Source organism: Rhipicephalus sanguineus, chromosome 1 (genome assembly GCF_013339695.2).
Source record: "Rhipicephalus sanguineus isolate Rsan-2018 chromosome 1, BIME_Rsan_1.4, whole genome shotgun sequence".
Taxonomy (NCBI): Eukaryota; Metazoa; Arthropoda; class Arachnida; order Ixodida; family Ixodidae; genus Rhipicephalus; species Rhipicephalus sanguineus.
Window position 1 is genome coordinate 174,043,077 of NC_051176.1, and position 24,353 is coordinate 174,067,429.

Below are 24,353 nucleotides of genomic sequence, written 5' to 3' on the forward strand. Positions count from 1 at the left end.
CTGTGGGATTTGCTGCGCTCTCTCTCTACCGAACGGCCACATCGGGCAGACTTTATTGCGGCTGAAATAAAACACTGGTTCGAATTCACTGAAATTGGCTGTAAGCGTAAATGCAAGTTTGTTGAGGCATACCAAGCACGAGAGATAATGCTTGGTCGGTCACAGTAACGCGCACGCATCAATACGAGTGCCATGTACAGTAGATGTACAGATCTACACGCGTGTCTGTACAAACGTTTGGCCACCCACAAGGAAAACAGATGTTACTGATTGCAGTAAAAAGTGTTATGATGCACAGACCCTGTAAATGGTTAAACAGAAAGCGCGGGAAATGTAACTCAAGAACTTCTGATTGGACACGGTCGACGCTTACTTCCAGCAGACTGTGTCCCCGCTACTCATGGGCATGCTAGCAGGTGAGAAAAAAAAAGGAGGGAGTAGGTGTTAAAAAACAATACAAAGAGCCACTGTGGCAAATACCACATAGAAAAGAAGAGAGAAGCAAAAGAGTACATGGTTCATCGTGAACACCCTCCCTCCCTTCCTTCCCCCTTCAAGGCTTCCGCTGCCCAAAGAGCAGGTTTCAGCTGCAACTCAGTTCATATTGCCCACTGAATGAGAGCCATGAATGAGCAATTGACGTCCAGTTCAAAACCTTTGAAAAAAAAAATCTCAGTTGTAGGTAAAAACCACAGCATTAAAAAGAATAGGAGGGGGGGGGGGGGGGGGCAAATGGACCACAAATAATCCCCACAGTGATTAGATTGCTGCGCCAAATTGCGCTAAGAGGTTAAACTGGTTAAACCTGCTACACCTTGCTACATTTCAGCAAAATTCGCGTAATTTGCTCCGAGCGCACACGCCAAGACATTTTCGCAGTTTTTTGGATGAAAAAGAAATGATGGCGGTTGCTCAAAACATACATATTTAAGTTACCGTTGTAATTTTTAGTTGTCATTGGAGTAGATGGATGGAAGCTGTGTGGTTGAAAAGAACCTCTCAAGGCCAATAACTATGTACTCAACAGAGAACATTATTTGATTGAGCTAATGGTGATGAGCAAGTAAACCGCAGCAATAATGTTCATGCCTAAACGCCATTTGTGCTACAACATTGGCCATTGCAACCATCTTGAGCTGCAAAGACATGCACACAGTGCATGCCGCCATCTCATGTACTAATCATGTAAGTTGGCAGGTTGTACGAGAGCTTGACATAGTATAAATAATAGTCTTGATCAAAATGTGGAGTTTATATCCGCAAGGTTTATTTCAGCACTCTACTACATGTATAGACTCAATTCAACTCTCCGTGTTGAGTTTTCCAGCAGGGATGGAGAACCGCCAAACAATATCAACTACCCTATACTGTGAAATTAAGCCGTCGTCAGATAAAAATTGTCACTGAATGTTGTGGAGTCAGAAAAAAATCTAATAATCGGTGAAATTACAATTTTTTGTGAGACCAGTCTTTTTATAGGAAGATTGATTGCATTAATTTCAGTAAGCAATACCCGTATGTAATTAGAATGTTTCGTTTTAGTTAGACACGACCAAACGAATCGAACAGACAATTAGGCTAGTGAAAGCATCGAGGATGTTAATTGTTGTCTTAAACTGCAACATACTAATTGTGACATAAATCAAAGTGAATTAAAGTCGACAAAAAATCACCCTATCCGTCGGTGAGATTAATTAACAATTAACGTCCTCTATGCTTTCACTGGCCTAATTGTCTGTTCGATTCGTTTGGTTGTGTGTAACATATAAACAAGCCCTTTGGAAAAAATTCCCCTTCTTTCGTTCGCTTGAGTTAGATAATTTTAGAAAAAATTGTATTGCTATTTCTTCAGACTTCTAAAAAAATTTCATGAAGGTCAATGAAGGAGTACCATACAATGGACAGGATTTATAAACAATTCCAGCTGCTGCAGTGGCCGATGGGATTTAGCTGGGATAGCACGGTGAAACACTACCCCTGTATAACGGCGCTGCTACTTAGGCAAAAGTGCAAGTTAAAGAATCTTTCTGTATAAAATGTGAATCCTTTAATTCTTGCAAATTTCGTGTTGTGCGTCGTTGGTATTTAGAGATACCAATTATTTATTAAATCCTCTATTTTATTGACTGCAAAAGAGCCAAAAGCCTAACGAGTGTGTCCATAAAGTGCAACAGCATGTACTCGAACGTAACTCGAACGCCTATAGGTTGCATTGAAAGCGTGGATGTCATCGAAATGCAAGTTCTTTTTGATGCTAAAAAGAATACAAGTGGGAAATTTACGCAGCTTGAAGCATCAGGGAAATCTGCACTGAATAGCAAATTAGATGTGTATTGCGAGGAAATGTCAGGTAGCCTGATGTCACGGATATGTAGAAATTTAGGGCTGTCGGCAGGAAACCGGGAAGCAGTGGGTTAATTCCACCTTTTTGGATATAATTTGCAAATATGCATGCATGTGTGCATATATTTATTTTATTAAACATGGCAACCTACTCATGCTTAGCGACTTAAAAAGTTGTGTTCAAAAATGCGTGACTGGCAACTGCTCCAAAAAGCTGATTTGCTGCTCCAAAGTGAGGTTTTAGCTGCTCGAGAAGCTGCGCCAAATTGGTTTCGGCCAAAAATTCATCATATCACTCTCTCCAGTACATCCAAAGGATGTTCAGCGCCGGTTCCCGATATCTGGTGGACATCCATACATACCCCGATGACATAGGGTGGCCATTTGAAGGACCGTCCTGTGCGAAAAAGAAGGCAAATCGGACATATTCAACAAGTATTTCTCGGACGTCCACCGGACTTGAAAATCTGGACATAGACATCCAGGGGACACTTGGTGGATTTTAAATGTGGACATCTCTGATAAATCCGGATTTTCTGAAGTCATTAAAGCCTTACATGCATCATTTGGTTTCATATTAACAAGCGTAATATCTAAGTTATGACTATTCGATTTAATATACATTGCCTGTATTATGCTTGTTTTGGCTAATTTGAACTCTCCACGGTAGTCTAGTGGTTATGGTGCCCGAGTGCTGACCCGAAGGTCATGGGATCGAATCCCGGTCGTGGCGGCCACATTTTCGATGGAGGTGAAAATGCTTGAGGCCCGTGTACTTGGATTTAAATGCACATTAAAGAACCCCGGGTGGTTGAAAATTTCCGAAGCCCTCCACTGCAGCGTCCCCCATAATCATATCGTGGTTTGGGGACGTTAAACTCCAACAATTATTATTGTTAATTGGCTAATTTGATTAATTTGGAACTGTTTTTATACATTTATGATGACTGCACACCAATGTAATGTAGTACATTAAAAGATCCCCGACAGTGAAATTTTTGTTTGCGACTTTTTTACTGTAGTTTGTAGCCTTGTGTCTGGTAATGCCGAATTTGAATCATAAATGCTCTAACGTATCATATAATTAATGCTAGCATCCTTAATTGTGACCAATTTTAGCATCACTTCAAAACGTCTGCCTAAAATTGTAAGAAACTAGTGCCCCACAGTGGGGGAGCACCTGAGACCACGTGTGGTCAAGCTTTAGTGACGCTGACAGTGCAGTTTTCAAATCGGGGGGGGGGGGGGGGGGGCATGGTAAAGAATGAAACGATGTGGGTGCTTCAGTATGAGTCAAGCCTGTTAAGAGCATGTAAAAGAAAAGCATTCCTGGCATAAGCAGCCCGACAACAGAGCGAGAGAGGCGAGGATCAGTAGCCCTCGTCGGGTGCCAGTCGTGGTTTTGTGTGTGCCCCCCGAATCTTCTGCGATGTCGACAATACTCGCTTTTCTAGTGGAATGTCACACGGGGCCTTCATCTACGTCATAATAGTGGCGATGTCGCAAGGTACTCTCAACTCGGGTGAGCACTCACGCTTACTTTAAGACTAAATTAAAATGCCTTAGAGGCAACGTTCGCCACAATCACATCAAACAACACTAACATCTCAAGGTTTCAATTTTGGTGTCGGGGGCTCTTTAAATATGTTGAGTGTGCCACGCATGCTGTGGAAGCTGTTGAATGTGCTCCTGCTGTGGATTTTGTGTCCGAAGCTAATATGTTGTCATAGCACAGCCTTTCTGGTAATGGTTGCATTGGTGACATCATATTAACTCTGGACACGAACATCCACAGAAGAAGCACATTTAATTTAAATTGAATTTGTACACAGTCATTAGAAATAAAAATATACAGCTTCCAAATGCACAAAATAGGTTGAAATATGCATAATAATAGGCACTGTGTGTTAACTCAAACGGTCGTCACCGTTAATATTAAGCTTATTAATGTGAAACCAAATGAAGCATGTAAGCCTCTTAATAAAACTTGTTCAGCATTTCATGGCTGTCTGACTGAGACACAGACTTGTACATGAACAGCAGAAGCACGGCATTTTTATTAAAAGCATACTGCAAGAACACGTCAACTGTGTGCAAAAAAACATTTGGCCCAGCAAGCCCTAATTTGAGTATGAACACATTAGTCAAAAGCCCATAAGGACCAGCAAGAATTGAAAATAACAGAACAGAAAGAGTATATGTTAATTCTGGCATCAGTACTGGAGCACAGTTAGTTAACTTGTCCACCTAATACACAGTGATGTTAACATGCTTTTTTGAGGGAAATTGAAATTACTAGAAGGAAAGGACTACACTTATACGTGAACTGCAATATCACAAATTTAACTAAAGGAACAGAACAAAAGTGAACAAATGTCTGGCACAAGGAATACACACACATTTGCACAGAATAGCATATTTGCAACAATTGACAGCAATTCGCATGATGCAAAAACAGACTAGCTTTCTCATTGACTATCACGAATATCTTCTAATAGCAATGACACTTTATAAAACTGTAGGCGTGCCCAGAACGAGGACTTCACAGAAACGTTAATCTGTACAATGTACAATTACGGCATGCAACCTGCAGCAACACATGACGCAGAAAACTGATTGGAATAAACACTACTCAAAAATAAAAAAAAAAAATCTTAGATTTACTCAATGTATCACGCACTGAAGTTCTGTACTAAAACACAGTAATGACACTTAACTAAGGCACGTCTTAGCTGTAGAAGGTAAATGTTCATTTTGCAGCAAACGTGATTAAAACACTCACAAAAAAAAAGATAAGCCTTGGTGAAAGTATCTCGCGCTAAGTCCAATGTTCATAGAACTTTGTGGCTCTAGAAACCACAGTGGTCTCAAAAGTATGGCTTTAATGAAAGAAAAGGAATTTTTTTGAGGGCCTCGTTTTTTTGTTAGACACAACCAAATGAATCCAGCGAACAGTTAGGTCAAGAAAAGCATAGTGCCTGGAAATTAATTGTCTACAAGTGTAGAGTAGTAATTATGATGTAAAATGAAGTGAATTAAAGTGAGCTAAATATCACCATTTCCGTCGGCAGGATCTGAACCCACAACCTTCGAATTACGCGTCCAGTGCTCTACCAATTGAGCTACGGTCCCTAGAATAATTGAGCTACGACAGAAGGCGCTTTCCCATCCCCTTCATTCGGTATTTCTGTACATGTAATCCCTGGGAGTGTTAGCCAGCGCCGCTCATGAACGGCAGAGTGGCGAGCGACGAATTTTCGAGAAAGGAAACGCAAGCAAGGTAGATGACCTAACAAAATTCATTGCTGGGCTAGTTGGTTCATAATCTTAAAGACTGGATAGCGTTTGACACAGTACAAACGAAGTCCTGTGCATCTGTGTTCTTTCCTTGTCCTGTGCTGGGTTCACACAATCCAGTATTTAAGATTAAAAGCAAGATGATGATTATCGTTGTAGGACAAAAAGACACCCTTTTTACTCGCTCTTTTCTTGGAGTGTACACTCTAAGAATCGACCTCCTCTCCTAAACTGTGAGGGGAGCTGTGGAAAGGAAAGAGGGGCATGGGAAAGAAGAAAGTTCGAAAAAGTGGAAAGCGCGAACTGTACGTCGGCCTTTCACGAGTGATTCTGTTGGATATTTCTTTTATAAAAAAAAGGAAGTAACTGTAGCGGTATTTGCTGTTACTGTTGCTGTGTAAAAAAAGTAACAGTGTTACATATTTATGAACGAAAGAAGGGGAACTTTTTCCGAGGGGTTAATTTATATGTTAAGACAACAAAATGAAACGAACAGACAATTAGGCCAGGGAAATTTCCTCTAAATTTAAAGCAACTAGTCACAGTTAAGTGTTACTGAACGTAACCAATTACCGGTAACGCGTTACTAGTAACGACTGACTAGTTACTGCCCAAGACTGTTTTCTGGACTGTTGCACAACGCACAGTTAAAGTTACTGAAAGAAGTAACTAGTTACCGGTAACGCGTTACTAGTAACTGCTGACTAGTTACTGTCCAAGACTGTTTTCCGGACTGTTGCACAACAACGCTCCTCGAAGAATTTCAGCACGCAACGCCCCGGCCTTCAACCAACGAACAGCCCGGTAAAGGTACGCTTACAACATTTCACTACATACAGAGACTGTATGACTGTATGTAGTGAAATGCGCGCGGTTTGCTGTCTGACAGCAAATCGCGCGCAAAGATTGCACCGACCGGGACCAACCGGGACTTCAAACACTTCAAATTCTTCAAATCCGCGGAGGAGCATGCATAGCATTGCATAGCGGCCAAGCCGGCCAAGCCAAGCCTTCCAAGCAGCCAAGCCATACCATGTGCAAGCCATGTGGTGGAGAAGCAAGTTCGGTTCGCGGCATCGAGTTTATGCATAAAAATCTGCGGTAGCTGCACAGGTAACCGCTTGTAGTACAGGCAAACGTGTGGCAGGCATAGGCGTCATCTGTGCGAAGAAAACATGGGTGACGTAACGGATAGCGCGTGTTCTTTCTCTGGAGATAAACTGGAGCTGGAAGATAAAAGTGAGGTATGTGATGTTTGTGTCTAAGCGCTTTCTGTGTGTGTTTTTTTTTTTTAATGACGTAAACACTAATACATGGCTTCATCTGAAACTCACTAGGGAGAAATCAGAAATGGTGAGTCTACGGCTGAATGTCGAAGGATCCAGGTTGACTGATGAGTCGTTTTATGTGTTCCAGATCTGTCGGCTATGTCTTTCGAAGAGCTTCAGGCTCTGAAAGAGAAGATTGGTTTGAAGATGTAAGTTCGCTTACCTATTATCGCATAAATCCACAACCGCTCCAATTTATTTTTTGTGTAACAAAAATAATAAACTTGTATGTGGAATGCTTGTTTATGTGCTAAAGTCGTGGTTACTACACATCACCTCACCGTATGCGCGCATGTGTGTATATGTGTGTCGGTGCAGGTATAAAGAAGCTGTTTTCGGCTTGGACCGCAAGAAACCGAATCGGAATTTTACGCGAGACAACAAGAACCGGTGAGTGATTTCAGTACAAAAGTTTACTCATGCCTGACGCAAAGTAACTAAAGCATTTTGTTTTATGTAAGTCTTGAATGAGCAAAGTACCGCATATTGAAGTATGTGTGCTGTAAAACTGTGGAGTGGCCATTAAAGTAGCTGGGAATAAAGTCACTTTTTTTTTCTTGCATAAGTGTGCATCTGATAATGCGTTCCGCAATATCATGTTGGTGTTGCTGTATGCAGATGACATGCTGTGTGAAGATCTTGTATAACAAGCATGCATTTGTTTTTTCAGGCCACGAGAGATGACTGCCAAGCAACAAGTTCCTGTCTATAGGGAAGTCTTTCAGGCCAAAAAAAAGGTAGGCATGTTGCATTGTTACATCATATTAGAATGGAATTGTTGAATTTGAACAGCAAACTTTTCCATTGCACGTACCTGATTTGCCTCATAAAATAGAATTCACTCTCTAGACAGTGGACAATGTGAGAGCGAATAAAGCATAGAGGCACTCTGCATACATTAGGAGCAGCTACAGTGGGCACGGCAACAGACTTAATGGGCTCTGGGAGCAGATCACTCAAGCGGCATTTAATTCTTAGCAGATGTCACCCTTCCTATTTCTGTTGGCATTCAAAAGACGTTTAATTGTTAGCAGATATCACAATCCCTTAATGTTAGTGCATGTGCTGCCTTTTGTCAGACCTCCAGCATGATGCATGAGCTGGGAGCACACAACAGAGGGGACAAGATGATTCGTTGTGTTTTGTGAGTGAAACGACATGCGCTGCACAGACATTGAGCAGAGCTGACCACTGTCAGGCTAATGCAGCAGCAGACTTGGTGGCAGCTTGAGGCAGACCAACAGCAGTGGGGGTGAGTGACTGTGCTGTGTTTTGCACGCACAAAACACTGCGCTGATTTCAATTAATGCCACCAGACAGTAGGTAACAAATGGAATTTTGCTCACTTCTTCGTATTCAAATGCTGAGAGCTTTTCTCAGTTCAAATGTCTGTTGCAGTGATCGGACCCAAAATTTTGGTGAAGAGTTGTACGTTAATTCTGACTGTGGGACATATAACTCCGATCTTCACTGTGTCCGGCAAACACTAGAAAGCAGAACACATTTCTTTGTGCCATCAGAAGTTATTTGTATTACCACATGAGTTAATGCAAACAAATGATTAGAGGTTGCCCTGCCTTTTTAGCACTATAGCAGTGATGCTAGTGACGGACTACTAAAATTTTTACTTTCCACAGTTCCCACAAGGGCATGTGCATCACCAGGCGTTTGGTGTGTTGCATATTGTTGTTGCGATGTGTTGTTGCCATCTCTTAAGCTGAAATCACTGACTTTTCTTCCCCAGTTGTTTACTGTGAAAAAAAAAAACTGTATTGGGGAAAGTTTACTCTTTGGTATAAAGAAGAATTGAGAAACATCACTGGTAAACTCTTTTTTCCAAGTGCGATCTGGGAGTGGGAGAGAGGACATACCCATTATGGTAGACTTAACCCCTCAACAAGGAACTCCGGCATATTTTTTACTATATTAAGATATTGCCGTTTTCAAATGGTATTGACAGTCCTGTAACTGCTTGGGTGGTTCTATTTGCTTAGAGACTCGTCAATAATTTTAAATAACCCAGAATTGATGTGTCCTAACTGAAACCAAAAGGGGCAGCTACTTTGTGCAGCCTCTACAACAGCGTCATAGAATACCCCGACACAGTGAAAACATGCACAAAAGCGTTTTGTGCTGAACAGCACAAAGCCACTTTCCCCGAAGAGCGCTGTTGGAGGGAAACGACTGAAGACACCCTTGGTCTTCATTGCTCTATTCTTGGAACCTTTAGAGCTACATCGCCACGGTGGTATAGTGGTTATGGCGCTCGACTGCTGACCCGAAGGTCGCAGGATCGAATCCCGGCCGCGGCGGCTGCATTTTTGATGGAGGCGAAAATGTTTGAGGCCCGTGTGCTTAGATATAGGTGCGCGTTAAAGAACCCCAGGTGGTCGAAATTTCCAGAGCCCTCCACTATGACGTTCCTCATAATCATATAGTGGTTTTGGGACGTTTTGGAACTCCAGATATTATTATTATATTATTCAGAGCTACACCAGCTTCCCCCTGAGGGGAGCAGAGGCGGAGAGAGTTTGAACAAAATGTGACCTAACGTTGCCATTTGAAAGAACGCCTTTCCCATATCCCATACATGGGTCATTTCTGAAGAGGATTTGACGTCCGGTTTCGAAAAACTTATCGATACTGATTTCCACAATGACTCAAATTTGGACGCCGGTTCTGCAATATAGAGTTTTCTTCCATGGTGATATTTGAACTAGTAGTGACCACATAGTGTGTCTTACGAATAACAAAAATACTTGAAACCAGTCCACTGTCTGTAGCTTACCCGAACAAAGTGCAACAGTTAAACCTGGATATAACGAAATTGGGAAATTCCCGAAAAAATTCGTTATAAACAGGTTTTTGTTATATCCAGTTTCAGCACCCACAAATTAAACACCAGGGGTAGTGAAGGCAGTGCTCACCCAAAACATTTATTTAGCGGCAATAAAACTGCATTATCTTGCTCTATTGCTTGTTTGTGAGGGATGGCAATACTGAACGTTCGTAGGACATCAATACAACGCTGCTCCATCATCGTCTAGCCGTGGCCTCCAAGATTGGCTCCGGCAACGTGCCATCGCATTGCCAGAGCCAATCTTGGAGGCCATGGTCTCGCGAACCCACGGAGTAATGGCGGAGAACAGAAACACTTCGTAATTCGAGGAATTCATTGTGTGGAGGTTCGTCATAGGCAGGTTTAACTGTATTAATTGCAATATGCAAGAAAATAATGCGAGTACTATTTATAAAAGTCACAACATTTTCCGTGTGAAGCCGCGGGCCACATGTTTGAGACCCCTGCAGTAAGGCACCATTGCAAGTGACAACTTTAAAGGAACTGACAACCACTATTCAAGCACTCCCTTTTTCTTGGTGTGAATGAGAGCTTAATGTTGGAAATACCTGTACCCGCCGCAGTTCATTTGGAAAATCTTTGGAAATATTTTAAACAGAACTTTTCAATCTGCAAGATCTGTTCTCAACTTGCTGTGCACAGATGTCGATGGCGACAGAAACTGAGCAACTCAAAACAGATGCAGGTTAGGCGGCAGAATAGTTATTTTATCGAGCCCTGTGATAGGCAGTCTTAAACAGATCTGAAACAACATTATAATAATGTGGAGAGGCCACAAACATTTTTCTGCTTTGTGGAATTTCCTACCGGTAAGAAAATCGGGTCGACTCCGAGATTGCTCTCATACGACCCTGTGCGATCTCAGAAGTCTCTAACAGACCAGTTGATGACCACATAGCTGCATGATGTCAGTGCAAAGGAATAGCCAGCTCCTTGTAGCCTGTGCCCGTCCGTACGCATCACTGCCTATGATGTGAAAAACATTGTTTATTGCACCACTAACACGGTGATCCTAATAACTCACTTGTGCTAGGCATGCATACCATTAAATACATGCAAATAAAAGTGCTTGCAACGTGTCATTTTTGCATGTTAAGGTGAGCCTGATTGCTTGCTGCTCTCTGAATGTTAGCTTTGCGTCTTTACTGCCAAGCAGCGTTACTCTCTGGGCAGTAATGTGAATCTGTACCAAATATAGTAACACACTTAGTGTTGTATTACTGCTCCAAGTGAACCAAAATGTAATGTTTTCTGCTCCAAAACAGCTTTTATTTTACTCCAAATGCTAAACTCTCTGGGTTATTACTGTACTTCCAACAAATGAAGATTTAGCTTTGTATTGTAGCGCAAGATATAGTCTTAAAAAATGTATTGCATCTTAATCCTTTGCTGGTCATTGGGGCATATATGTCCCACCTGAAACTGCTGGCAAAAACATCTTCTTTTGTTCAAAGTGATATACATAGGCCCACAGAAACAAATTGTGCCATCGTTAGAGAATAATGCAATTTGTATCTTTTATTTGAATTCGGAGGTGGCACTAGTAGCACGAGTTGTCTTCCTTGTTGCCTTGTTTTTTTCACCGTTGTTGCTCTTGACGTATCTGTGTTTGGTTGCTCATTTGCCCAGAATGAGAGGACCAGCAAGTGCAAAATATACTTCTTGCTTTCCTGCCATGCAATTAGACCAATTGTGAACAGGTTTGACGCAACAGTGAGCCATTGTTTTTAGCTGCCTGCACATATGCTAACATAGTGGTTGAAGATTAGGCCTAGCAAGCCCCTTTCACTTTTGCTTTTGATGTGCAGACATCTTCAAAATCATTTGACGTGGATTTAGCTACTTTAATTCATACTTTGTGGTTCTGTAGATCACTCAAAGACTGAAACAATGTGGCAGAGCATGTTGCATGAGCGTGTTGCACAAGGGCAACACGATGACCATGCCCCACCACTACACGTAAAAAGTGTCGATGGTGCCTGACAACCTTGCAGGAAAAACACGCATAGCTTATTTGTGGAGCCTGTTAAGTGCTTCTTTGTATTCCATGCTTTGAGCCCTTCATTAGCAACCATAATCATCTCTTAGACTGAAAAGCTGAAGGCCTAAGTAGGCAGTAAGATGATGTGTGTCCCACCATGTCTCATGTCCTTAAGTGGTCCATAGAACATGGGTTGTACTACTCAATTTTCAGATAATATTCTTGTGTAAGTAATAATAATTTTGGGGGGTTCCCACATGTGGTACATTTTATTTAGGAAACAGTAAAGCGGATACCATAGCTAGATTTTTTTGCTTCTCATAAAAGGTTAAAATAAATAAAGGCCCAGGAGCTGCATACTATGATAAAGCGCTATTTATTTCACATTTTTACCATGTGGGGTGCGAAAGGTATTTTTCATGATTGGCTGTAACAAGCTGAAGTCTAAATTCTCATTTAATGGGCAAAAGTAGTACTTGTTTCAGTTAATATGAGACATAGTCTTTCTATTAGTGAGGCTATCTCAATCATGTTCTTTCACTTTAAAGCTGTTTGGACCGACAGAGCGCTTTCACTTTGCTTCTTTCATTTACTACACAGATGGATGCAGTGGCCAGTGTTTAAACAGCACGTTTGTTGTGTTCTATCTAGTATTACTACACAGATGGCAGCGTTTATCAGCACTCAAAGATCACGTTTTTTGTTTTTTGAATTGCAGGATAGTTAATTAAATTCCTGACTCATTTGTTGCAGTGACAAATATATTTATTGGTTGGCTTAGGGAAGGAGTAAAAATTGGTTGGCATGTGTAGTTTAGTAAATTAGTTGAAAACACCTCAGAAGTGTCTTAGAAACAGGGAAGTTTGGAAATGTAGCACTTAAACTATAGCTCTTAAATGGAAACTGCAGTGCAATTTCAGCTTGGCTGAATTAGTGATTGGAGCAGAGGATGCGATTAAATGTCATGTGAAAGTGCCCGAAAGAAAAATAGAGGTTTGAAACTCCAGAAGTTACACGAGCAGTGCTGAAAAGCAAGAGAGTTAAATTTCTGCATCATCGTCATCCTATTTTATGTCCACTGCCGGACGAAGGCCTCTCTCAATGATCTCCAATTTATCCTGTCTTGTGCAAGCTAATTCCATTTTATCACTGCAAACTTCCTAATTTTGTCCCCCCATCTAACTTGCCGTCATCCTCAGCTGCATTCTCCGTCCCTTGGTAACCATTCTGTTGCTCTAACTGACCACCGGTTGTCTGTCCTACGCATTATGAGACTGAAGTTTCCAGTAGACTTTTGTGTATTTCCTGTCACTGTCCCATTAAACTCGATCAAAATTATCATAGCAACAAAGTGTGATTGGTGCACTTTTGCTTCAATAAAGTTTTCGTGGGGTATACCTGGTCACTACCACCCTCCCTCCCAATAGAGAGAGAGGGGAAAAAAATGTAAATTCTGGTACTAAGAAAAGATCGACTATTTTTTAACTATCCCTACAGTACCATAATAATAATATCTGGTGTTTTACGTCCCAAAACCACGATATGATTATGAGAGACGCTGTAGTGGAAGGCTCTGGAAATTTCAACCATCAGGTGTTCTTTAACGTGCACCTAAATCTAAGTACACGGGCCTCTACCGTTTCGCCTCCATCGAAATGCGACCACCGCGGCCGGGATCGAACCCGTGACCTTCGGGTCAGCAGCCGAGCACCGTAACCGCAATACCACCGTGGCGGACACAGTACCATTGCCAACAGCCATGCAACAACCTACAGTTGTATAGTGGGTGACAATGTTGCAGTGCTTCAATGATGCAACTTCATTCAAAGATATAAAGATATAATAATTTTACATGCTAAGCTTATAGCAACAGGGCTACATCATGCATCCCTGGTTTTTTATAGTTGAGGTAATTTGAGTGGAGTTCACTGTCTGCATGCGGTCGATGCAGGTCCTCCAGGTCCCCAAACCATAGACAACCATCATTACTGGCTGCCTTGAGTTCTTGTCGTGTATTATTTTGCTGCGATGAATCATATGTAAAGAAAGGTGAAAGTTTGAATACTCCAGCAAAAACTGATTTTGTGTGCCTCAGTGTATGGTTATTTCGGGTGCGACCGCCCCTCCCCTCTTTATTTTTGCTTTCAGCTTTGCTCAGTGTGCTGCTTCAGATGTCTGTCATTTATGAAAATTTTGTGTCAAAATGTTCTATATTTCAGTGTGGTGTACGTGGATGACTAATGTCCTTTAGTATGTAGTTCACTCTTCAGGAGAAGCTCAAGGCTGGTTCAGCTCACTGATGCATTGAGTACTGCTACTCAATGCATAATCACTATAGCTGGTGACATCTGTGGTATTGTGTTTTGAATTATAAAAGCTTTTCTTGTAGTGGTATTTCATAGGTCTGAGTTAATGGAACTTGTGCTTCTGAAAGCTAATACTTAAAACATGCAAACAGGCAAATTCGCCAATATTTTCTTGCCTGTGCTTCTTTTGTTTTTTTTTTTACGCAGGTCAAACAGGACCCTCGGTTCGACGCGAGGTCAGGAGATTACAATGAGAGAGACTTCAGGGAAAGCTACTCATTTGTAAATGATATACGATCAAAAGAGAGGCAAGAGCTGGTCAAGATGGTTCAACAAGAAAAAGACCCCCAAAAGCGTATGACGTTGAAAGGACTTCTACAGAAGATGGTTTGTATTGTGTGTCCAGCTAATAGTAGCATGTCATAAAATGGTGCTTTACTATTTTTATTTTTATTATTTTTTTTTTTTTTGTGAGCCCGATGTTTAGGCCTTTCTATTCGTGTTGAAGTTTTATGAGGTTGCCAGATTACTAGAAATCCCTTATCGGAAGAGGTGGACAGACTACTAGTGTAACCATTGCAAAATGCAAAACATTTTGCAGTGGTAGTGTGCTATCTAGCCCTGTTTGGGGCTCCGCATAGTTTTTACAAAATGGTGCAAGATCAATGACCAGGCAACAGCATGAAGGTTAGGATGGTGATGGTATGACTGATTTATTGTGCTTCATTGATGAAATGCTACAACCATTACAACTTGGGTAGATACGAAAGGCACTTGTGTGATGTCACCTAGTTTCTCCAAATTCTAGCTGTTACAGGAATAACATGGAGGAAATTTGCACATTTGAAAGAAGCAAGTCATTGCTATGTGATGCAACACATGCACCAATTATCTGAAAGTGCTGGCTTGTACATTACCGTTCTTTTGCGCCATATGTGTCTGTGGCCTAATGGCTGAAGCATTGGGTGCTAAAGAATGCTGGTTGAAATTGATCCTGGTGCACATACTGCCATGGTGTTATGTGCATCAGGGCAAAATGTTTGTATTGAAGACACCCCACATGAGGCAAGAAAACAAACTATGCAGAATGCTTGGTAAGAGGCAAAGAATACTTCGCGTTAGCATTGCACCTATGTATTTTACGCAGGACCACTTTTGTCAGTTGTCATTTTCAGTACACAAAACGTCGTGTGTGGTTGGTTAAACTGAACATGTAGCAATAGGGAACAAAATGCCACTCTTTCATATTTAGGTAAACGTTGTAGATCCTCTAAGTATTAGAAATCTATCGATGCCACTACCAGGGTACCAAAACCAGGGCTGATAACTTGTCTGTGTGATATGTTAAAAGACGATGCATCAGAAATGACAGATAGCTAGGCATGTTTCACCCTATTTTCCATGCAGCAGTGATGGAAGTGATGTGTCACTTACACCAAATCTTCGAGCTATGCCTACCTGTGTGAAAGAACAAATTTTGAATTAAGTCACTGTATTTAAGGGGATATATGCAGTATTCAGTGTCAACAGAAAAGCATAGTTTGTGTATTAGCTCTGGTAACCAAGCCTCGGCAATTCCGTTTCAATGCTGGCATTGTTGGAGTATGGTTGTTTGGTGGTGCATTGTAATTTGGCTGCAAGGGAATGGGCTGTGGTACTTGGGATCATGGATTCGATCCCGGCCTGTGGGCTACAAGGAAACATGTACTTAAAATCTCCAGGTGACCGAAATTACTCTGGAATCGCCCGCTACAGCGTGGCTTATAATATTGTGCTCTTGGTATATAAAATCCTGGATTTTAATTTTTAATTTAACAAATGTCTTAATTGGGTATGGTAGGGTAAATGTGTTGTCTGGGTGTCAGCTGTTTATCTCAACAACTGTTCAATACGTTATAGTGAAATTCCATGCGTAGAATAAGAATGATTTTGGGCTTAATTTGGTGTAATCTTTTTCTCTGCAGTCTTTCTTACTTTATTTTTTGTATTTGTGAACCAAATTATAGGCTGGCGTGTAAAACTTAATGTACCTTTTCTCAGAAATGAAAAACATTGTGACCGTGAAATTTTGCACTCTAATTCCAAATGACAGTCGCTGTAATCCCTAGCTAAAATAATAGGTTCCTACGTTTATCGTACAAGAAAAAAAAATATTGCCCTAACTTGTCACTTACTGCTAGAGAGACCTTCCAATTAATCTTTTTTTTTTTCTGTATTATAACTCAAATATTTTTTTCAAATCCTTAGGTTCAGACTATTTCAAAGGGATTTCAATATAATCTGAGAAAATTTCAGCATAATCAGTTGAATAGCTTCCCAGAAAAGATACATCAAGGCTCAATATTTTTCAAAATTGTGATGAGAAAAATCCAACCTTATGTTTAAAAACACGGGCGGAAAGTACTCACAACATAAACTAATGACTACACTGCAAAAGCCTCCCTGGTGGGAAAATTCAGTCGCCACTTATCAAAATGGCAGAAATTGAATATATATTTAGCCAAATTTATTTTTAAAAATACACGCAGAAAAAAATATGGAAAATAGCATGTAAACAAGCCATGTGTCCATTAACTGCACAGTTTTGTTCCTCACAGTGTACGAGGGCGGTCTGATAAGTACTTAGCCTTCAAAAGAAAAACAAAAATTTTGGAATGGTGTCGATTTAATTCTCAACATAGTCCGCTTTTAACTCTATACACTTGACCCAGCGATCCTCCAACTTCTTGATCCCGTCAAAAAAATACGTTTTCTCCTGAGCTGCAAAGCAGGCTTCTGTGGCGGCGATAACTTCTTCATTCGACTCAAATTTTTGTCCGGCGAGTGACTTTTTCAAGTTGGGAAACAAGAAGAGATCACTCGGGGCCTAATCTGGGGAATACGATGGATGGGGCACCACTTCGTAGCCCAGTTCGACCAACTTGGCCGCGGCGACGGCGCAGGTGTGAGCTGTCGCGTTGTCATGGTGGAAGAGCACCTTTTTTTTTCACCAAATGTGGCCGTTTTTTTCGAATTCGGCGTCGAATCGGCCCAGTAATTCGGCGTGGTAGGGTCCTGTCACCGTTTTGCCCTTCTCAAGGTAGTCGACGAAGATCACACCTTGAGAATCCCAGAAAATGGCGGCCATCACCTTTCCGGCCGATGCGACAGCCTTCACCTTCTTCGGAGCAGGTTCTCTGGGTGCAGTCCACTGTTTCGACTGTTCTTTGGTCTCTGGTGTGTACCAGTAGAGCCATGTTTTGTAGACGGTCACAAAACGACGCAGGAACTCCTTCGGATTACGCTTAAACAGCTTCAAACACTGCTGTGAAGTGGTCTCACGGACGCGCTTGTTGTCCGGAGTGAGCAAACGCGGCAGCCATCGTGCCGACCGCTTTCTCATGCCCAAAATTTCATGCAGGATATAATCTACGCGGTCTTTTCAGATGCCTACTGTCTCAGCTATCTCGCGCACCTTCAATCGGCGGTCTGCCAATACGAGGTCGTGGATTTTTGCCACGTTATCGGCCGTGGTAGCCGTTACGGGGCCCCTGGGCGAGGCTCATCAAAAACCGACGTGCGAACACATTAAAACTCGTTGAACCAATTTTTGACGGTTGCCATCGAATGAGAAGACTCACCGTAGACGGCATCCAGTCGCTCTTTGATTTCGCTGCTCGATTTCCCTTCGAAAAACAAGAATCAAATCACTGACCGATATTGCTCTTTTTTAATTTTTAACGGACACACGATAATCACCTGCTTCCTCAAGCGGCAAAACTAAACCGCGAGCCCGATTCGACTGGACCTTTGCATGTGTCCCTCTAAGAGAGCGTACTCAACCTCGGTATATGTCTCATGCGATAGCGTCGCGCTCTCGCGGTGAGGCTAAGTACTTATCGGACCGCCCTCGTATTAATTTTTAGCAGTGAAATAAAAAGAAATTTTTTTTGGTCGATTTACCCCACCATACACCCTGAAGGTGCAAACATGGGTGCTAAGCGGACCAGCTAACGACTTCAACTGAGCCCCTTACAGCACTCTTTGGAAGACATGTCAGTCTGTCAACTTGGAAAGCCATACTGTCCAACTGCACAATATCAGACTTTAGTGATCGCAGAGTGTGCAGGATCTGAAGTTCTGGTTTTGTCAGACCTTAGTGGCCACCGTCTGATAGCAAAATGTCAGCAATATAGTGACAAACTGGCTTTGCAACAGTGATATAAGCTACATTCTGGGGTTTTGCATACAAATGCCAAGATATGAATATAAGGCATTTGGCACAGCCAGTGCAAGACGTAATTATGCTCTGCAAAGTTAAATATAGAACATCGTTTTTTAATTTGCCTGAATTTCACTCATGTTGAGCTATATAGTGGTGCTCTAGAAATCTATATCTACTGTTTCAAAATGGGCAATTCTGGCTTGAAATCTACTCCAGTGTGGTAAATTTGCTGCTTCCAGAGCTGCTACAAAAACATCCTTGGCCACCTTCATCGCTGTCACTTTCATCAGTGTAACCGCCACGTGGTACATCCTGTGCTAAATTTTTACTGCCATTGTCCTTTTCGTTTTTTTTTTTTTTTGAGAATATGAGTGAATTAAACTTTTTTTTTGTAGGAAAATCAGGAAGCCACTGAAAAGATGAAAAGCATGAAGGCTTGCCTTGATGACCAGTATAGTCAGTTTCTTGCTGACAACCGTGAAAGCAAGCCGCTCTTCCTGAACAAGAGTAAGTTGTGTCTCACAGTGCTTTGGGTCATGGTCTTGTAGGACTGCATACTCAGTAAGAACACATTACTGTCAATGTTTGTTTTCTTGCTACAGGAGGCAGCCAAGAGAACTGATGCTGTGTTCATTTCCTGTAGTATTGCAAATTCTAAAGCTTTTATTAAAATAATATATTAGCTGGCATGCTTAGATGTCAAAAGAGAAATATTGTGGAGAACTTACAGAGTCATGCAACTAATCGTGAAGACCCTGGAAAGAAGATTTTGCACTCACCGCTGCTCTGTTCTCGTTCAAATATTGTAGAAAGCTCACATTTTATTCTCCATATCTTTCAATGTAACACTTAGCAAATGTGAACTTGAATTTGTTTCGAGGAAACCATTTGCTGCAAGGATCGTGTTAATGCAGACTGTGTCGTTGCTTGGTGGCAACTGCATAATGCAACCACTCAGAGGTGTTTGCTGTGTGGGCAAAAGATTAGTGGTTGCTTTGCACAGTCAGAGGGGACTGACCCTGTTGTGACGCACTATTGAAAGGTTAGCATTAGAAAAAGACCGCTGATGTGTTTGGCGCTTTTAATAATTTATAGCTAATGCCGTCAGTGCCATGCAAAGAAATTTATGAATCGATAGCTTTAATGATTCCATTTATGTCAAAAGTTACGTTTTCCATAAAGGGGGTACTATAAGCAGAAGATAAAGCATGAAGGGTTTCAAGGTAATCATTAATGAAAAACAGAAAGCAGTGTTTAAAATAGTACCAACATAGGCTTTAGGAACGGAGGAACCAGAATGGACCTTTTTCCTAGTTACTGTGTATGCTATCTATAGGTAGCAGAGTTGCACTTCTGTCTTCCAAACACTGCTAGCAACCACACATTGCGGTGAAGCTGACGCTCCGGTCAATTTTTGTATTTCTCGATGCCGTTGATGCAGCAAACTGCACTGACTCTAGTCATCGACAGTCAAGTTAATCACCGGTCTTAGCCATGCCAAACGTGTCGATCGGTGACACGGTAGGCATGCACCGGCAAAAACGGAGTGCGGCTTCGCCGCATGGCTGTGGTTGCTAGCCAAACCTACACGCAACTCTGCTATCTAAAGGTAGCATATACAGTAACTCTACTTTTTCCAAACATGCAGTGCCGCGCTTTCCTCTGGTGGCGAAGTTTCGCGAGAGGGCGCTTCGGTCCATTGAAATGTAAAGGCGCCATGCAAAATAACATCTTTTTTTCCCCAACTTTTTGTCTATCATCTGCGGTGTTCCGTTGGAACAAGCCAGTTCGTATACTTTTAAACCTTTGGCAAGCATTTTATGGGGATTTTACAGCCTTCAGCATATGGCAGAAGCAGACAGAAGGTGGCCGGCAAAACCCGCTATGACGAAAGCTCTGCTTTACCGCCGTACAAATGCCGAAATAGGTATAGCACTCAAGCTCAGCGTGATAACTGCAGACAAAGGTGATTAAGTAGCCTTTTTCTTTACAAATGAAGCAATTAACATTTTACAGCAGAGCTGTTATGCCCACCATTTGTCCAGTTTGCGATATAGGCGAGAAATTATGATCATCATGCCGGCACAGCCACGCCAAGCAAAGTTAAGCATCGCTGTGCCTAGTTAAGCCAAGTTACATAGCCGAGCCTCGCTATAAAGCATGCCGCTCCTTGCCACCGAAAGTTTGTCATGAAAGTTAGCTCAATGTGGATTGACCTAAGACTGCCACACTCTCTGTGCAGAATCGCCAGCAGTGGCAGTCGGTGCGAAAGTTTGTTGTTCATCTTAACAGAAGAGTGCATGTGAGGCAGTTCGTCTGAAGAGTCTCTCTCTCTCTCTTTTATTTTATTTATTTTTTTATTATTGTTATATTTTTTTTGCATTGCATCTGTGGAAAACGAAACAAACATTCCCACGTTGTTCAGCTTATATGCAAATTTTGGTCAACCGAATTCGTCTTAACAGAAGTTTACCCTGTTGCGAGCCACTGTGATTGTCAATGAACCATTGACCGCAAAATAAACAAGGAGCAGGTAGTAGACCAATCAAGGATGCTGGTATACTACCCTCTAGCTCTGATGTTCTGCTTTTGCTCTCTGAACTAAGCTTTACTCAAACCGTCTCCACTTAAAGGAGTACTGACATGAATTCAGTGATTCCACTCCTGCGCCAACTGCGCCAAAGTGCGCCAAATTGTATTTACTGCGCCATCCTGATAATATCGACGAAAATTGCGCCAAACTGCGCCAAAGTCTCGGGTTTGGGGGCGTCTATCACCAGCAAACGCACGGCCGGCGCGTCAGAACATGTGCACCTTGATCTTGGGGCTGCCAAAGTCGCAACCATTGACCAAGAATTATTCCGCTGAATAAATAGCGCTCGCGCGTGCGTCCCGAATAAGCCACGATGCCATGCACGGTGCCGACGCAGCTTCTGTTCTGCAAGTCGGCTCGACAGCAAAACGCGCTCTCCGCAGAGGCTCGTGACGTCTAGGCCTCTCGGTAGCGAGAAAGTGCGACGGCGATTCATCGGCGGACGTCGTCTGTTCTAGAAACGCTGCTGATAGCTCGTTTCAAGCGTCGCACAGCCCGTAAGGAAAGCAATGTTCAGTATTAACTACATGTGTGCTGCTAAAATGTCTGTCACTTCTGTTTCCGGACATCGCGGAATGAAATCTGGGATAGCTAGCAGTATATATATGGAACAATATCGAATTTTCCTTGCTTCGCGTTTATGGAAGATCACGCGAACGGTGGACACGCGTTCACGCTTTTCCTCGGATATACTTTATCCATGGATCTTCATTCGGAAGAGCTTTTTCGTAATTGCTTATACCAGCACGTCCGAGTTTGTAATCACTCTGCGGTAAATACCCCCTAAAAGGACCTGCCCTTTCGAGCTCACGTGCTAGGGTTCCAATTCGAATTTTTTTGCTTGCTTTTTAAAAATGTCATCTCATTAATAAAAACATATATCCTGGTCGGAGCAGCCGCAAATGCGCAGCTGTCAGTAGCGGGCCCGTCGCTGACGGCCCACAGTGAAGCGGCTACCATGTTACACGTCCGCCCCTCGCTTTCGGGGGTCAATAGCTGGCGGGTAAAAAAACTCAGTTTCGCTTAAGGGCGAAGCAATGAATGCGATACCAACAAATTGTATTGTTTAACGAAGTAAGGCTAGCAGCTAACTCTTTTGGATTCGATCTCGCGTAACTCAACAAAACGCTGGTTTAAGGGAATATGGCCGCTCCAGGAACCGATGCATTTTCTTGCTCTGAGTTCTCTAAACACGAAGTAAGCGTTGAGAGCACAGCAAGTTTACGAGCCGTCTCCTGATGCCTCGAGATGGCGCGCGCGCAAGCGACTGCGCCCTTCGAACGATGCAGTCCCCTTCCTCCCCCCCCCCCCCCTCGCTCCTCTGGCGTCCTTTCATGCTCCTTACGAAAGACGGGCGGAGCGTTTCCTCTCTGTTTGATGAGCAATCGACGGCAGGCCCGCACGCGGGAAGATGTTATCTCATGCGCTGTCCGTGCGACGGAGACAGACGGCCGGCTAGCTTAATCTCCGCTTCAGCCGCGTTCGTCGCCAGCGGTCATGAGCTTTTACCCGCGGCTAGAATGCGCGTGGTGATGTTATTAATTTGGTCTTTATACAGAAAATTACGGCAATGGCGACGGCAAAAATCCGCGGAGAGCGTCCATATAATTGTTATCACAATAAACATTTATAAAAAGTTCAGGAGCCATTTCACTCTTTGAAGTGGATGATAAGCGAAGCTGTTTCGCGCATGGCAAGGAGGTGACATGGTGGAGGACAGTTTGGTATGTAAGGCCAGGTTGTTAACGTTCAATATGCAATATTAATGCGAAAGCATCAGATGCTTTATCAAACACGAAAATTGACCGTCGGCGGCGTCAATCGATTGATGCAAAAAATAATCATGTGATGGCGTCATCATCACGTCATAGATCGTCAAAACTTGTGACGTCATCATGTCGTCATATATCGTGATGGCACGTGATGACGCCAATACGACATCGTCGCTTTACACTGCTTCCGTAATCGGTGCGCCGATCATGGAGCTTGCGCAAAACCAGGTGAGGTGCAGATAGCTTGCAGAGAAGGAGGGGGAGGATCAACCCGTCGATCGAAAAGAAAAAGAACCTGGCTTTCGCCTTGGAGTTTTCTTAGGGGAATGCATTAGGGACAGTGTGGCTCTTTGGCATTTTGGCACTGCTGTACATCACGGCGTTTGTCTACAATGTCTGCTGATAACCACATAGATGTATTTAGAGTGTTATTTCATGAAGTGCAATTTTATTGATCTGGTATTCTGTTTATTTGCTAGTGTCGAAAATAATCGCCGAAGACGTTAATTCAGAACACTCAACTGCATGAGCTTTTATTTTTTCATTAGCGAGTGAAGTATTTAGGAGGAGTATGGAGTATGGAGTTCTCCTGAGATGATTTTTTCCATGAGATCTGCAATGAATCGAAATATTTCTAGCCTTCACAAGAGCCCTATAGTAATATTCCGGTGCTTGAATGTTATTGCAATATGCTTCTGTAGTGCACTCCAGGATGTGAATTTTGCTGCTCCAGAGTGCTCCCAGATGCAGAAATATCTGTTCCAAAGTGCTCCAAGATGAAAATTTTGCTGCTCCAAAGTGCTCCAAAACGTAAATTTCGCTGCTCCAACAATTGCTCCAAATCAGAAGTCCTCGGTAGCATCTCTGTGAATTTTAAAATTTTTCGGGTTGTTGCTCTAAATGAAAGCACGGGTGTCGAGAACCCTAAAAAGAGTGTCGTGGTGCCTGGGGATGCATTGCATATATTTTTAATACCGCTTCTTTCAACCAGCAGTTTCGGTTTCGGTTTCGAGAGGGCGGCTTCATAGTGACGTTTCAAGTCTGCCCGTGACGTCACGGGCAGACTGCAACCCACGAAATGTGCACCTGCTGTCCTTTGCTGTCAGTCGAACGTGGTTCATGATGAGTAAACTGTCATCCAGTGCCTCCGACAGCGATTTCTGTGATTTAGGCTGCATGCAGAACCCAGACTTCGCAAACCAAGTCAGCTGACTTGAAACGTCATAGGGCTCTCCATGCGGTGAAGCTGCCTTGCAGATGCTGGGAGATGAAAACTTTAAAATCAAACTTAAATATTTATACGTGTTTCCCGGATGCAGTGTGGGGAGAGCGTTAACACTACATGCCAAGGAAACCAAAAACGTCCGTTTTGCTGCACTTCAAAATCGTGTCAGTACTCCTTTAAGGGGGGACATGGCACTTGAAAAAAGTTTTTTATTTCTTGATCGATTTTGGTGTAACTTCTCGAGTTTATGTGTATTTGTGTACTAATTTCAAATAAGCAATTATTTTTCTAGTATAATGAGTAGTTTTTAAAGTACAAAATATTTTATGTGCCTTTTGGGGAGCAAGTTTTTTTCTAAACTGAGTTAGTTACAAAGTAAATCAGCATATTACAATAATCTGCAATCGGAACTGTGTGCAGTGCAACAGAAATGGGTGTTCTAAA

At 42.4% G+C, this 24,353-nt stretch overlaps 1 protein-coding gene across 1 annotated transcript in view; it reads left to right on the forward strand.

Moving 5' to 3' along the window:
- The first annotated feature begins 6,676 nt into the window (after positions 1–6,676).
- The window catches only part of LOC119402577 (ribosomal RNA processing protein 36 homolog), a 29,924-nt gene continuing 12,247 nt past the window's right edge, over positions 6,677–24,353 (forward strand). Inside the window, exons 1-7 of the mRNA XM_037669722.2 lie at positions 6,677–6,884; positions 6,978–6,993; positions 7,057–7,117; positions 7,287–7,358; positions 7,639–7,705; positions 14,323–14,502; positions 18,715–18,826. Coding sequence (XP_037525650.1) covers positions 6,816–6,884; positions 6,978–6,993; positions 7,057–7,117; positions 7,287–7,358; positions 7,639–7,705; positions 14,323–14,502; positions 18,715–18,826 — 577 coding nt within the window. The 5' untranslated portion in view covers positions 6,677–6,815. The remainder of the gene's footprint in view (positions 6,885–6,977; positions 6,994–7,056; positions 7,118–7,286; positions 7,359–7,638; positions 7,706–14,322; positions 14,503–18,714; positions 18,827–24,353) is intronic.